At 44.9% G+C, this 14,161-nt stretch overlaps 1 protein-coding gene across 1 annotated transcript in view; it reads right to left on the reverse strand.

Annotated features, from left to right (window-relative positions):
* The window catches only part of synj1 (synaptojanin 1), a 105,503-nt gene that overhangs the window by 84,220 nt on the left and 7,122 nt on the right, over positions 1 to 14,161 (reverse strand). The window contains exons 2-4 of the mRNA XM_031809095.1: positions 7,918 to 8,077; positions 3,728 to 3,814; positions 614 to 881 (exon numbers count right to left, since the gene is read on the reverse strand). Coding sequence (XP_031664955.1) covers positions 614 to 881; positions 3,728 to 3,814; positions 7,918 to 8,041 — 479 coding nt within the window. The 5' untranslated portion in view covers positions 8,042 to 8,077. The remainder of the gene's footprint in view (positions 1 to 613; positions 882 to 3,727; positions 3,815 to 7,917; positions 8,078 to 14,161) is intronic.

Here is a 14,161-nt window from a genome sequence, read left to right on the forward strand (position 1 = left end):
ATGTGTTCCACTCCCCACCAGAAGAAGAGGTTAGTATATATAATGTGTTCCACTTCCCACCAGAAGAGGTTAGTATATAATGTGTTCCACTCCCCACCAGAAGAAGAGGTTAGTATATATAATGTGTTCCACTCCCCACCAGAAGAAGAGGTTAGTATATATAATGTGTTCCACTCCCCACCAGAAGAGGTTAGTATATATAATGTGTTCCACTCCCCACCAGAAGAGGTTAGTATATATAATGTGTTCCACTCCCCACCAGAAGAAGAGGTTAGTATATATAATGTGTTCCACTCCCCACCAGAAGAAGAGGTTAGTATATATAATGTGTTCCACTCCCCACCAGAAGAAGAGGTTAGTATATATAATGTGTTCCACTCCCCACCAGAAGAGGTTAGTATATATAATGTGTTCCACTCCCCACCAGAAGAGGTTAGTATATATAATGTGTTCCACTCCCCACCAGAAGAGGTTAGTATATATAATGTGTTCCACTCCCCACCAGAAGAGGTTAGTATATAATGTGTTCCACTCCCCACCAGAAGAGGTTAGTATATAATGTGTTCCACTCCCCACCAGAAGAGGTTAGTATATAATGTGTTCCACTCCCTACCAGAAGAAGCGGTTGTCTGTCGTGTCCTCTTTGATCCGGCGGTGAGCATTGAGGCTGAGGTCCATGCTGATGCCGCTAGAGGACCAAGCGAAATAAAAATTCCCAGAGTTCAGGACTTTCCTGACGTCAGCGATGCGGTCCTCGTCACTCGGGTCGTTCTTCAGAGAAACAAACTCTGTAGACGTGACCCGGAACACCTCAGAGTCTTGCACCTTCCCTACGGAGCTACAGCCTGCTGCTACTACCAAGCTGTGGAGCATGGAATCACCTGGAGAGAGGGAAGAGGAGGGGAGGAGAGAAAAGGAGATGGAGGAGAGGCGGGAGGGGAGGATGGAGAGGAGAGTTGAGGAAAGGAGGAGATAGGGAGGAAGAGATGAGGATGAAGGGAAGAGAAGAGAAGAGGAGACGAGGAAGAAGGAGGAGAGGAGGAAGAAGAAGAGAGGAGAGAGGGAGAGGAGACAAGGAGAAGGAGAAGGAGGAGGAGGCAGAGAGGGAGAAGGAGTGGAGACGATGAGGAGGAGGATGAGAGGAGTCGAGGAGGAAGAGGAGAGGCAGATGAGGAGGAGGAGAGGGAGAAGGAGGGGAGATGAGGAGGAAGAGGAGAGGGAGAAGGAGGGGAGATGAGGAGAAAGTAAAAACATGGGGAGATGGAAATAGCAGGAAGGAAAAGAGAGATGATAGGATGAAAAGAAAGAGATAGATGGAGATGAAGAACAGTGTGTTAAACCCCATGCCAGCATACGGTCATTACCAGTATAGGGTTAACTGAGCTTGTTGTTTGCCTTCCTTCCTTCCTTCCTTCCTTCAGAGTCAGTAAACAAGTAGTGTTATATCAACGTGATCTGATCTGTAAAACTGGCTGTAATCTGTTTCAAGCGTCGCTTCCTACCATGTTATCATAACAGGCAGGCTTTCAAGATCAAGCAGAGGGCAGGAGACAGAGAAGCTCTGCAGTCAACAGGCAGGACTTACTATATAGACTACTGGCTCCCTAAAGAAGAAGGCTTCTCACAACCCTACAGTTCAATGCATTGTTTTAGCAACCCTCTGCAATGGCATTGATTACAACTAGGAAGAATGTTCTGCACTTGCCATGTGATCAACCATGCTTCATTGGGCTGGGCGATATGGCCAAGACATCATATCACATTTTGACGTTTTCTGGCAGTATTTTATATTTATTCATAATAAAAATGATTAATATTCATGACCCTAGGGTGGAACACACAAACATAAGTGATTTAAAATGGGTATTTCTACATTCTGATGGTTTTATACTGTTTAACCAAACCATTTTCAGCATTATCATAAATATGTCAGCATTATCATAAAGAATTCGGCATTCTCATAAAGAATCCGGCATTATCATACCAATTCAGCATTATCGTAACGGTTTCGGCATTATCATAAAGAATTCAGCATTGTCGCAAACAATTCAGCATTATCGTAAAGAATTCGTCGTTATCATAACGATTCCGACGTTATCAAAAAAAAATAAGCATTATCATAACCGATTTCTGCATTATCATAAAGATTTCTGCATTTCCTGCACTTTTTTTTGTTATCCTTTCCACACTGTGGCTGCATGATATGGACAAAAATAAGTAAAAATATAAGTGTTCATTCAGTATTTTTGTAATTGTCATTATTACAATGATATATATATATATATAATATAATATAAAAACATCCGATTAATCAGAATCAGCTTTTTTGGTCCTCCAATAAATCGGTATTGGTGTTGAAAAACCATAATCGATCAACCTCTACCTTGATTACACTGTTGTTTGACATGATACCAAATGAATAAACCAGGGCGGAATTATTGTGACAGGGTCGGAATGAAAGTGTTAGTCAGCGTTCTTCTTCATGTAGCTAGCTAGCTATCATATTCATGCTTCACCCTATTTCCTTATCTGATTTAAAAAGATTTTTCCACAAACAACATGCTGACCTAGTCCCTACACCAGAGGAGTATGCTACGAAGTATAAAATAAAACAAGAGATTATTTCACAGAGTATAGTCTATAACAAACCAAAACATTAAAATACCGTTATAGAACGTAAAAGTAAATAACAAACCGGTCCGTCCATCAATACCGGTATCTACGAAGTGGACAAAACATTAAGAACACCTTTCTAATATTGAGTTGCACCACCCACTTTTGCCTTCAGAACCCCTTCAATTCGTCGGAGCATGGACTCTATAAGGTGTCGAAACCTTTCAACAGGGATGCTGGCCCATGTTGACTCCAATGCTTTCCACAGGGATGCTGGTTCATGTTGACTCCAATGCTTTCCACAGGGATGCTGGTTCATGTTGACTCCAATGCTTTCCACAGGGATGCTGGTTCATGTTGACTCCAATGCTTTCCACAGGGATGCTGGCCCATGTTGACTCCAATGCTTTCCACAGGGATGCTGGCCCATGTTGACTCCAATGCTTTCCACAGGGATGCTGGTTCATGTTGACTCCAATGCTTTCCACAGGGATGCTGGTTCATGTTGACTCCAATGCTTTCCACAGGGATGCTGGTTTATGTTGACTCCAATGCTTCCCACAGTTGTGTCAAGTTGGCTGGATGTCCTTTGGGTGGTGGACCATTCTTGATACACAGAGGAAACTGTTGAGCGTGAAAAACCCAGCAGCGTTGCAGTTCGTGACACAACCCGGTACGCCTGGCACCTACCAACATACCCTGTTCAAAGGCACTTAAATATTTTGTCTTGCCCATTCACCCTCTGAATGGCACACACACACAATCCATGTCTCAACTGTCTCAATGCTTAAAAATCCTTCTTTAACCCGTCTCCTCCCCTTCATCTACACTGATTTGAAGTTGATTTAACAGGTGACATCAATAAGGGATCATTGCTTTCACCTGGTCAGTCTATGTCATGGAAAGAGCAGGTGTTCCTAATGTTTAGTACACTCAATGTATAGTAAAATACATTATACCACCCAGCCCTAATACTTCTCAAAGGGTAGGGGGACCCATCCTCACAGGGATAACATTAGATCCATGCTAGGCTATATGATTATACGCTGTTGCATCCAATAGGGTGTTTTACAGTAATCAGTCCCCCCCCCCCCCCAGGTGTCAAGTGACTCACCCAGGTTGAGGCGTAGGACTCCCAGAATCCCATAGGCGTCCATCATCTTGGTGTAGGTGTTCTTAATGGCCTCCTTCTCTGCAGCCGCTGGCGGGTGGACAAGAGACAGTCATTATACGAAAAGACAACACTAATAATTCAACGTAAAAATAGTTACTTGACAAGGCCTCAGAAAGTGTTCACAACCCTTGACTTTTACATAATTTGTTACGTTACAAAGTGGGATTAAAATGGATTTAATTGACTTTTTTTTTGTCAACGATCTACACAAAATACGCTAATGTCAAATTGGAAGAAAAAATGTGAACATTTGTTTAAAAAAAAAATGTTTTCATTAAAAATAAAACTCTACAATATTTGAATTACACAAGTATTCACAACCCGGAGTCAATATAGAATCACCTTTTGCAGCGACTACAGCTGTGAGTCTTTCTGGCTGAGTCTCTAAGAGCTTTTCCACACCTGGATTAGGCAACTTTTACCCATTTATTCTTTAGAAAATTCTTCAAGCTCTGTCACAATTGGTTGTTGATCGTCGCTAGACAACCATTTCAAACAGATTTAAGTCAAAACTGTAACTCGGGCCACTCAGGAACATTCAATGTCTTCTTGGTAAGCAACACCAGTGTAGATTTGGCCTTGTGTTGTAGGTTATTGTCCTGCTGAAAGGTGAATTCGTCTCCCAGTGTCTGGTGGAAAGCAGACTGAACAAGGTTTTCCACTAGAATTATGCCTGTGCTTAGCTCTATTCTGTTTCTTTTTTATCCTGAAAAACTCCCCAGTTGTTAACGATTACAAGCATACCCATAACATGATGCAGCCACCACTATGCTTGAAAATATGGAGAGTGGTACCACAACGGTGTAGTCCTCAGTCCCCTCGTGTACACTGTATACCCACGACTGCATCGCCTCACACGGTTCCAACTCCGTCATCAAGTACAACGACAGTAGTAGGCCTGATTACCAACAACAACGAGAGTGCCTACAGGGACGAGGTAGGCACTCTGACAGTGTGGTAAACAACCTATCCCATCAACGTCAGCAAAACAAAAGAGCTCATTATGGACTTCAGGAGGAACCAGGCTGGGCACGCCCCCCATCCTCATCAAAGAGGCCGCCATTGTGATGGTACAAAATGTCCAAGTTCCTCTGCGTGCACGTCTTTGAGGAGCTGAAACGTTCAAACCACACGGACACCGTTGTGAATGACTCTTCAACCTCAAGAAATTCAGCCTGTCCCCGAGGACACTCACAGTGTTCTACAGGAGGGTGGTACACTAAGCTGAACGCATCATTGGGTTCACACTGCCTGCCCTCCAGGACACCTACAACACAAGGTGTTGCAGGAAGGCCAAGAAGTTAATCAGGTACCACCGCCACCCGAGCCACGGCCTGTTCTTCCCACTTTCATCACTCAGACGTGGGCAGTACAGGAGCATCATGGCTAATAGCTTCTACCCCCAGACCATCATTCTGCTGAACAGTCAGTAATAGTCAGCTACCTGCTCATGTCCTGTCCATTTTTAACAATATTTAGTGCCTTGTTGCAAACAGGATGCATGTTTTGGAATATTTTTTATCCTTGTCGATTAGATTAGTATTGTGGAGTAACAACTGAGGATGGATCAACATTCTTGTTTTCTCCTATCACAGCCATTAAACTCTGTAACTGTTTTAAAGTCACCATTGGCCTCATGATGAAATCCCTGAGCAGTTTCCTTCCTCTCCGGCAACTGAGCTGTAACTTGTAGTGACTGGGTGTATTGATACACCATCCAAAGTGTAATTAATAACTTCAATGTGTTCAAAGGGATATTCAATGTCTGTATTTTCATTTCTACCCATCTACCAATAGATGCCGTTCTTTTGCGAGGCATTGGAAAACCTCCATGGAAAACCTCACTGGTCTTTGTGGTTGAAATGCACTGCTCGACTGAGGGACCTTACAGATAATTATGTGTGTGGGGTACAGAGATGAGGTAGTCATTCAAAAAATAATGTTAAACACTAGTATTGCACACAGAGTGAGTCCATGCAACTTATTATGTGACTTGTTAAGGCAAAGTTTTACATCTGAACATATTTAGTATTGCCACAACAAAACGATTACTTATTGACTCAAGACATTTCAGCTTTTCATTTTTAATGAATAGGTAAAATTCTAGAAAAACATGAGTCCATTTTGACATTATGGGGTATTGAGTGTAGGCCAGTAACAAAACAAAATTGAAAATGTTATCAATTTTAAATTCAGACTGTAACAACAAAATGTGGAAAAAGTCAAGAGGTGTGAATACTTTCTGAAGGCAGGTAAGGTAATCTAAGACAAGATACTAAGTATTTTCCAAGCCAGAACGGCCCACAGGGGCAGGAGCCCATCTCCTGTTTCTGTAGCATGAGGCCGCTTGATGTATGAGTACACATCCTGGACAGATATAATGGCTTGCATAAGTATTCACCCCCCCCCCCCCCCCCCTTGGAATTGTTCCTGTTCTGTTGCCGTACAACCTGGATTTTAAAATAGATTTTGGGGAGGGTTTGTATCATTTGATTTAAACAACATGCCTACCACTTTAAAGATGCAATTTTTGTTTGTGCAACAAACAAGAAATAAGACCCCAAAAAAATGAAAACTTGAGCGGGCATAACTATTCACCCCCCCAAAGTCAATACTTTGTAGAACCACCTTTGCAGCAATTACAGCTGCAAGTCTCTTGGGGTATGTCTCTATAAACTTGACACATCTAGCCACTGGGATTGTTGCCCATTCTTCAAGGCAAAACTGCTCCAGCTCCTTCAAGTTGGATGGGTTCCACTGGTGTACAGCAATCTTTAAATTATACCACAGATTCTCAATTGGATTGAGGTCTGGGCTTTGTCTAGGCCATTCCAAGACTTAAATGTTTCCGCTTAAACCACTCAAGTGTTGCTTTAGCAGTATGCTTGGGGTCATTGCCCTGCTGGAAGGTGAACCTCCATTCCGGTCTCAAATCTCTGGAAGACTGAAACAGGTTTCCCTCAAGAATTTCCCTGTATTTAGAGCAATCCATCCTTCCTTCAATTCTGACCAGTTTCCCAGTCCCTATCGATGAAAAACATCCTACAGCATGATGCTGCCACTACCATGCTTCACTGTGGGGATGTGGTTCTTGGGGTGATGAGAGGTGTTGGGTTTGCGCCAGACATAGCATTTTCCTCAATGGCCAAAAAGCTCAATTTTAGTTTCATCTGACCAGAATACCTTCTTCCATATGTTTGGGAAGTCTAAACGTGTTTGCATATTTTTTGCTCTAAGCAATGGCTTTTTTTCTGGCCACTCTTCCATAAAGCCCAGCTCTGTGGAGTGTACGGCTTAAAGTGGTCCTTTGGACAGATACTCCAATCTCCGCTGTGGAGCTTTGTAGTTCCTTCAGGGTTATCTTTGGTCTCTTTGTTGCCTCTCTGGTTAATGCCATCCTTGCCGGGTCCATAGGTTCTGGTGGGCGGCCCTCTCTTGGCAGCTTTGTTGTGGAGAGGCTGCCTGGATCTTTAATTTAAAGACCCTTGCGCCCTTCGGGCTCAACGTAGACTTTGATCTGAAGCCATTCTTGTGATTATTGTGACTTTGCCATTGTAATTGTTTGTAAGCTTGTGTAGTCAAATTAATCTATGATCGTATGTTATCCATTTGTTTGTATGCTGTTCTTTGTATGACATTTTAATATTTGATTATTAACCAATGATATTAGGCCAATCTTGGCCATGATTACAGACACCTGTGTCTTTTGACACTATATAAACGAGGGTTTCCACTGCACTGCAGCAGGACTGATTTATAGAGGCGAGGGATAAGGGGCTGTCTTATGATCTTATGATCGTATCTTATGATCGTATCTTATGATCGTATGATAGTATCTTATGATCGTATCTTACGATCGTATCTTATGATCTTATGATCGTATCTTATGATCGTATCTTATGACCGTATCTTATGACTGTATCTTATGATGTTATGATCGTATCTTATGATCTGCATGTTGATGACATTCTCCCGTATAATCAATATGTCAATCTATCTAAACACAGTGTGGTTTAAGGTAGGGAATGGGAATGTCAATTTAAGCATTTTATTAAATTGGCCTTTAAAAAAAAAAAGATTTAACGAAAGTATCTGTGATAATCTATTAGACCAATCAGTGTGCATCTTACATAGCACGGCGACGGCGCCCGACTCGAACATGAGGCATTCGTCTCTGTTCCTGGTTTCCACGATGACGCTGTACGGGGGCGGGTCCAACTTGTGGTAGATGCGATATCCTTTGCTGAAGGCCATGCTAGATCCAAGATGAGGCTGCCAATGATGTCACACCTGGAACAAAAAAGGACACAGGAAGTAAGTGCTGATTTACAATGACTGTGATGTGGTTGTCTTAAATGCACTGACTGTGAGTCGCTCCGGATAAGAGCGTCTGTTAAATGACCAACATGTAATGAATGGTAAATGTATGACAGCTAGCCTGTTTCACCAGGAGAGGAGAGATACTGTACGTGTGAACGTAGGAGTCAGATTTGAATGTGCAAAACGAATATCTGCATGCTGAGTGTTCGTACTCCTTACATGCTGACCACATCGCTCGCGTTACAAAATAAAATGAACATGTTATTCAATCATTGCACCCACACTGCTAGCGAGGTTATGCGTAGCCTTGCACCCACACTGCTAGCGAGGTTATGCGTAGCCTTGCACCCACACTGCTAGCGAGGTTATGCGTAGCCTTGCACCCACACTGCTAGCGAGGTTATGCGTAGCCTTGCACCCACACTGCTAGCGAGGTTATGCGTAGCCTTGCACCCACACTGCTAGCGAGGTTATGCGTAGCCTTGCACCCACACTGCTAGCGAGGTTATGCGTAGCCTTGCACCCACACTGCTAGCGAGGTTATGCGTAGCCTTGCACCCACACTGCTAGCGAGGTTATGCGTAGCCTTGCACCCACACTGCTAGCGAGGTTATGCGTAGCCTTGCACCCACACTGCTAGCGAGGTTATGCGTAGCCTTGCACCCACACTGCTAGCGAGGTTATGCGTAGCCTTGCACCCACACTGCTAGCGAGGTTATGCGTAGCCTTGCACCCACACTGCTAGCGAGGTTGTGCGTAGCCTTGCAGCCACACTGCTAGCGAGGTTATGCGTAGCCTTGCACCCACACTGCTAGCGAGGTTATGCGTAGCCTTGCACCCACACTGCTAGCGAGGTTATGCGTAGCCTTGCACCCACACTGCTAGCGAGGTTATGCGTAGCCTTGCACCCACACTGCTAGCGAGGTTATGCGTAGCCTTGCACCCACACTGCTAGCGAGGTTATGCGTAGCCTTGCACCCACACTGCTAGCGAGGTTATGCGTAGCCTTGCACCCACACTGCTAGCGAGGTTATGCGTAGCCTTGCACCCACACTGCTAGCGAGGTTATGCGTAGCCTTGCACCCACACTGCTAGCGAGGTTATGCGTAGCCTTGCACCCACACTGCTAGCGAGGTTATGCGTAGCCTTGCACCCACACTGCTAGCGAGGTTATGCCAGAGAATCTTGTTTCATCCTTTAGCCCAAGTGGGCTGAGGAGTGGCTTCTGTATGGCCACCCTACCATAAAGGCCTGATTGGTGGAGTGCTGCAGAGATGGTTGTCCTTCTGGAAGATTCTCCCATTTCCACAGAGGAACTCTGGAGCTCTGTCAGACTGACCATTGAGTTCTTGGTCACCACCGTGACCAAGGCCCCTCTCTCCCGATTGCTACGTTTGACCAGGCGGCCAGGTCTAGGAAGAGTCTTGGTGGTTCCAAAAATCTTTCATTTAAGAATGATGGAAGTCACTGTGTTCTTGGGGATCTTCAATGCTGCAGAAATGTGTTGGTACTCTTCCCCAGATCTGTGCCTCGACACAATCCTGTCCTGTGGCTGTACGGACAATTCCTTCAACCTCATGGCTTGGTTTTTCCTCTGACATGCACCGTCAACTGTGGGACCTTATATAGACCGGTGTGTGCCTTTCTGAACCAGGTTTTCATCAAGGATCTCTCTGTACTTTGCTCGAGACTATAAGTGCTGTACACATGGTCTGAATACTAATGATATGTCTGGGGTTTTATTTTGTGCAAAAATGTCTAAAAAACAGTTTTTGCTTTGTCACTATTGTATTGTGTGTAGACTGATGAGGGAAAAACTTATTTTTTTAAAATCCATTTAAGAATAAAGGTGTAACGTAACAAAATGTGAAAAAAATCAAGGGGGTCTGAATACTTTCTGAATGCCCTGTGTATAGGGGGATAGAACCATCCCAGCTATGCAGATTTTGCTGTGAAAAGTCAGAATCATTAAATCAACATTTGAAAATAAATAAATAAAATATTAAAAAAGAATATAATGAAATAAAAAATTAAATAAATTTAGTACTGTCCGTATAGAACTTATTTTGGGGTAGCAGGTTCAGGAATGGCTGAAGAATTGAAACAATTACCTGAAGTCAACTCTGCAAATAGCACTGCTGGGTGATTTGAAAAGTCATAGTCAATCGATCAATAACATAATAATGCTCTTAGCAAAAATGTGTATCTTTAAATTTACAATCTCTCGAAACTATGAGAATAAAAAGGTTCAGAGTATCACAGCGTAAACATATATGGCAAATAGAAATCCAAAAAGGATGGTGTTGAGAGACAGATGGGAGGAGTTGAATGGAGCTGAAGGGTGGGACTGGATGGTGTTGAGAGACAGATGGGAGGAGTTGAATGGAGCTGAAGGGTGGGACTGGATGGTGTTGAGAGACAGATGGGAGGAGTTGAATGGAGCTGAAGGGTGGGACTGGATGATGTTGAGAGACAGATGGGAGGAGTTGAATGGAGCTGAAGGGTGGGACTGGATGGTGTTGAGAGACAGATGGGAGGAGTTGAATGGAGCTGAAGGGTGGGACTGGATGATGTTGAGAGAAAGATGGGAGGAGTTGAATGGAGCTGAAGGGTGGGACTGGATGATGTTGAGAGAAAGATGGGAGGAGTTGAATGGAGCTGAAGGGTGGGACTGGATGTGTTAAGAGATAGATGGGAGAAGTTGAAGGATGGGACTGGATGATTTTGAGAGAAAGATGGGAGGAGTTGAATGGAGCTGAAGGGTGGGACTGGATGATGTTAAGCGATAGATGGGAGAAGTTGAATGGAGCTGAAGGATGGGACTGGATGATTTTGAGAGAAAGATGGGAGGAGTTGAATGGAGCTGAAGGGTGGGACTGGATGATGTTAAGCGATAGATGGGAGGGGTTGAATGGAGCTGAAGGATGGGACTGGATGATGTTAAGTGATAGATGGGAGGGGTTGAATGGAGCTGAAGGGTGGGACTGGATGATGTTAAGCGATAGATGGGAGGGGTTGAATGGAGCTGAAGGATGGGACTGGATGATGTTAAGCGATAGATGGGAGGGGTTGAATGGAGCTGAAGGGTGGGACTGGATGATGTTAAGCGATAGATGGGAGGGGTTGAATGGAGCTGAAGGATGGGACTGGATGATGTTAAGCGATAGATGGGAGGGGTTGAATGGAGCTGAAGGGTGGGACTGGATGATGTTAAGCGATAGATGGGAGGGGTTGAATGGAGCTGAAGGATGGGACTGGATGATGTTAAGCGATAGATGGGAGGAGTTGAATGGAGCTGAAGGGTGGGACTGGATGATGTTAAGCGATAGATGTTAGGGGTTGAATGGAGCTGAAGGATGGGACTGGATGGTGTTGAGAGACAGATGGGAGGAGTTGAATGGAGCTGAAGGATGGGACTGGATGATTTTGAGAGAAAGATGGGAGGAGTTGAATGGAGCTGAAGGGTGGGACTGGATGATGTTAAGCGATAGATGGGAGGGGTTGAATGGAGCTGAAGGATGGGACTGGATGATGTTAAGCGATAGATGGGAGGGGTTGAATGGAGCTGAAGGATGGGACTGGATGGTGTTAAGCGATAGATGGGAGGGGTTGAATGGAGCTGAAGGATGGGACTGGATGATGTTAAGCGATAGATGGGAGGGGTTGAATGGAGATGAAGGATGGGACTGGATGATGTTATGCGATAGATGGGAGGGGTTGAATGGAGCTGAAGGATGGGACTGGATGATGTTAAGCGATAGATGGGAGGGGTTGAATGGAGATGAAGGATGGGACTGGATGATGTTAAGCGATAGATGGGAGGGGTTGAATGGAGCTGAAGGATGGGACTGGATGATGTTAAGCGATAGATGGGAGGGGTTGAATGGAGCTGAAGGGTGGGACTGGATGATGTTAAGCGATAGATGGGAGGGGTTGAATGGAGCTGAAGGGTGGGACTGGATGATGTTAAGCGATAGATGGGAGGGGTTGAATGGAGCTGAAGGGTGGGACTGGATGATGTTAAGCGATAGATGGGAGGGGTTGAATGGAGCTGAAGGATGGGACTAATAACAACAAGATAACCAATGTAAAACATACGATGTCCGTAAAATGTGTATAGTATGTACAGTCTATTAGATGGAAGTAGAAGCCTAAGTGTCGTTGTCCATTAGTTTACTCCAATTAGGGAAGGGGTGGTAGGGTTAGGGGAGGGGTGGTAGGGTTAGGGGAGGGGTGGTAGGGTTAGGGGAGGGGTGGGGTGGTAGGGTTAGGGAAGGGGTGGTAGGGTTAGGGAAGGGGTGGTAGGGTTAGGGGAGGGGTGGTAGGGTTAGGGGAGGGGTGGGGTGGTAGGGTTAGGGGAGGGGTGGTAGGGTTAGGGAAGGGGTGGTAGGGTTAGGGAAGGGGTGGTAGGGTTAGGGAAGGGGTGGTAGGGTTAGGGAAGGGGTGGTAGGGTTAGGGGACAATAAAGGAAATATGTTTATATATATATATATATATATATATTATTATTTATTTTTTTATAAAATGGATGCAGACAATTATACTGATGGAAGCCACAATCTGCAATATTAAAGCTGATCTATCCCTTAAAAATGGTTTAGCCTACACTGCATTACACACTGCAATGGACAGGTTGTCCCAATCATAATCCCTGACCTGCTCCTGCTGATGTAAACCTTAACTAAAGGCTGCATGTGGCCAGTCAAATGCTTCTTCCAAAAAATGTAAATGTATTTTTCCCCCCAAAAAAAGGCTATACCTTTGCCCGTGTACTAGGTCCTACTGATGTCCCATTCAGTTAGAGAGGGAGGACTAGGTCCTACTGATGTCCCATTCAGTTAGAGGGAAGACTAGGTCCTACTGATGTCCCATTCAGTTAGAGAGGGAGGACTAGGTCCTACTGATGTCCCATTCAGTTAGAGAGGGAGGACTAGGTCCTACTGATGTCCCATTCAGTTAGAGAGGGAGGACTAGGTCCTACTGATGTCCCATTCAGTTAGAGAGGGAGGACTAGGTCCTACTGATGTCCCATTCAGTTAGAGAGGGAGGACTAGGTCCTACTGATGTCCCATTCAGTTAGAGAGGGAGGACTAGGTCCTACTGATGTCCCATTCAGTTAGAGAGGGAGGACTAGGTCCTACTGATGTCCCATTCAGTTAGAGGGAAGACTAGGTCCTACTGATGTCCCATTCAGTTAGAGAGGGAGGACTAGGTCCTACTGATGTCCCATTCAGTTAGAGAGGGAGGACTAGGTCCTACTGATGTCCCATTCAGTTAGAGAGGGAGGACTAGGTCCTACTGATGTCCCATTCAGTTAGAGAGGGAGGACTAGGTCCTACTGATGTCCCATTCAGTTAGAGAGGGAGGACTAGGTCCTACTGATGTCCCATTCAGTTAGAGAGGGAGGACTAGGTCCTACTGATGTCCCATTCAGTTAGAGAGGGAGGACTAGGTCCTACTGATGTCCCATTCAGTTAGAGGGAAGACTAGGTCCTACTGATGTCTCATTCAGTTAGAGAGGGAAGACTAGGTCCTACTGATGTCCCATTCAGTTAGAGAGGGAGGACTAGGTCCTACTGATGTCCCATTCAGTTAGAGAGGGAGGACTAGGTCCTACTGATGTCCCATTCAGTTAGAGAGGGAGGACTAGGTCCTACTGATGTCCCATTCAGTTAGAGAGGGAGGACTAGGTCCTACTGATGTCCCATTCAGTTAGAGAGGGAGGACTAGGTCCTACTGATGTCCCATTCAGTTAGAGAGGGAGGACTAGGTCCTACTGATGTCCCATTCAGTTAGAGAGGGAGGACTAGGTCCTACTGATGTCCCATTCAGTTAGAGAGGGAGGACTAGGTCCTACTGATGTCCCATTCAGTTAGAGAGGGAGGACTAGGTCCTACTGATGTCCCATTCAGTTAGAGGGAAGACTAGGTCCTACTGATGTCTCATTCAGTTAGAGAGGGAAGACTAGGTCCTACTGATGTCCCATTCAGTTAGAGAGGGAAGACTAGGTCCTACTGATGTCCCATTCAGTTAGAGAGGGAGGACTAGGTCCTA

The sequence above is a fragment of the Oncorhynchus kisutch genome, linkage group LG29, assembly GCF_002021735.2.
Source record: "Oncorhynchus kisutch isolate 150728-3 linkage group LG29, Okis_V2, whole genome shotgun sequence".
Taxonomy (NCBI): Eukaryota; Metazoa; Chordata; class Actinopteri; order Salmoniformes; family Salmonidae; genus Oncorhynchus; species Oncorhynchus kisutch.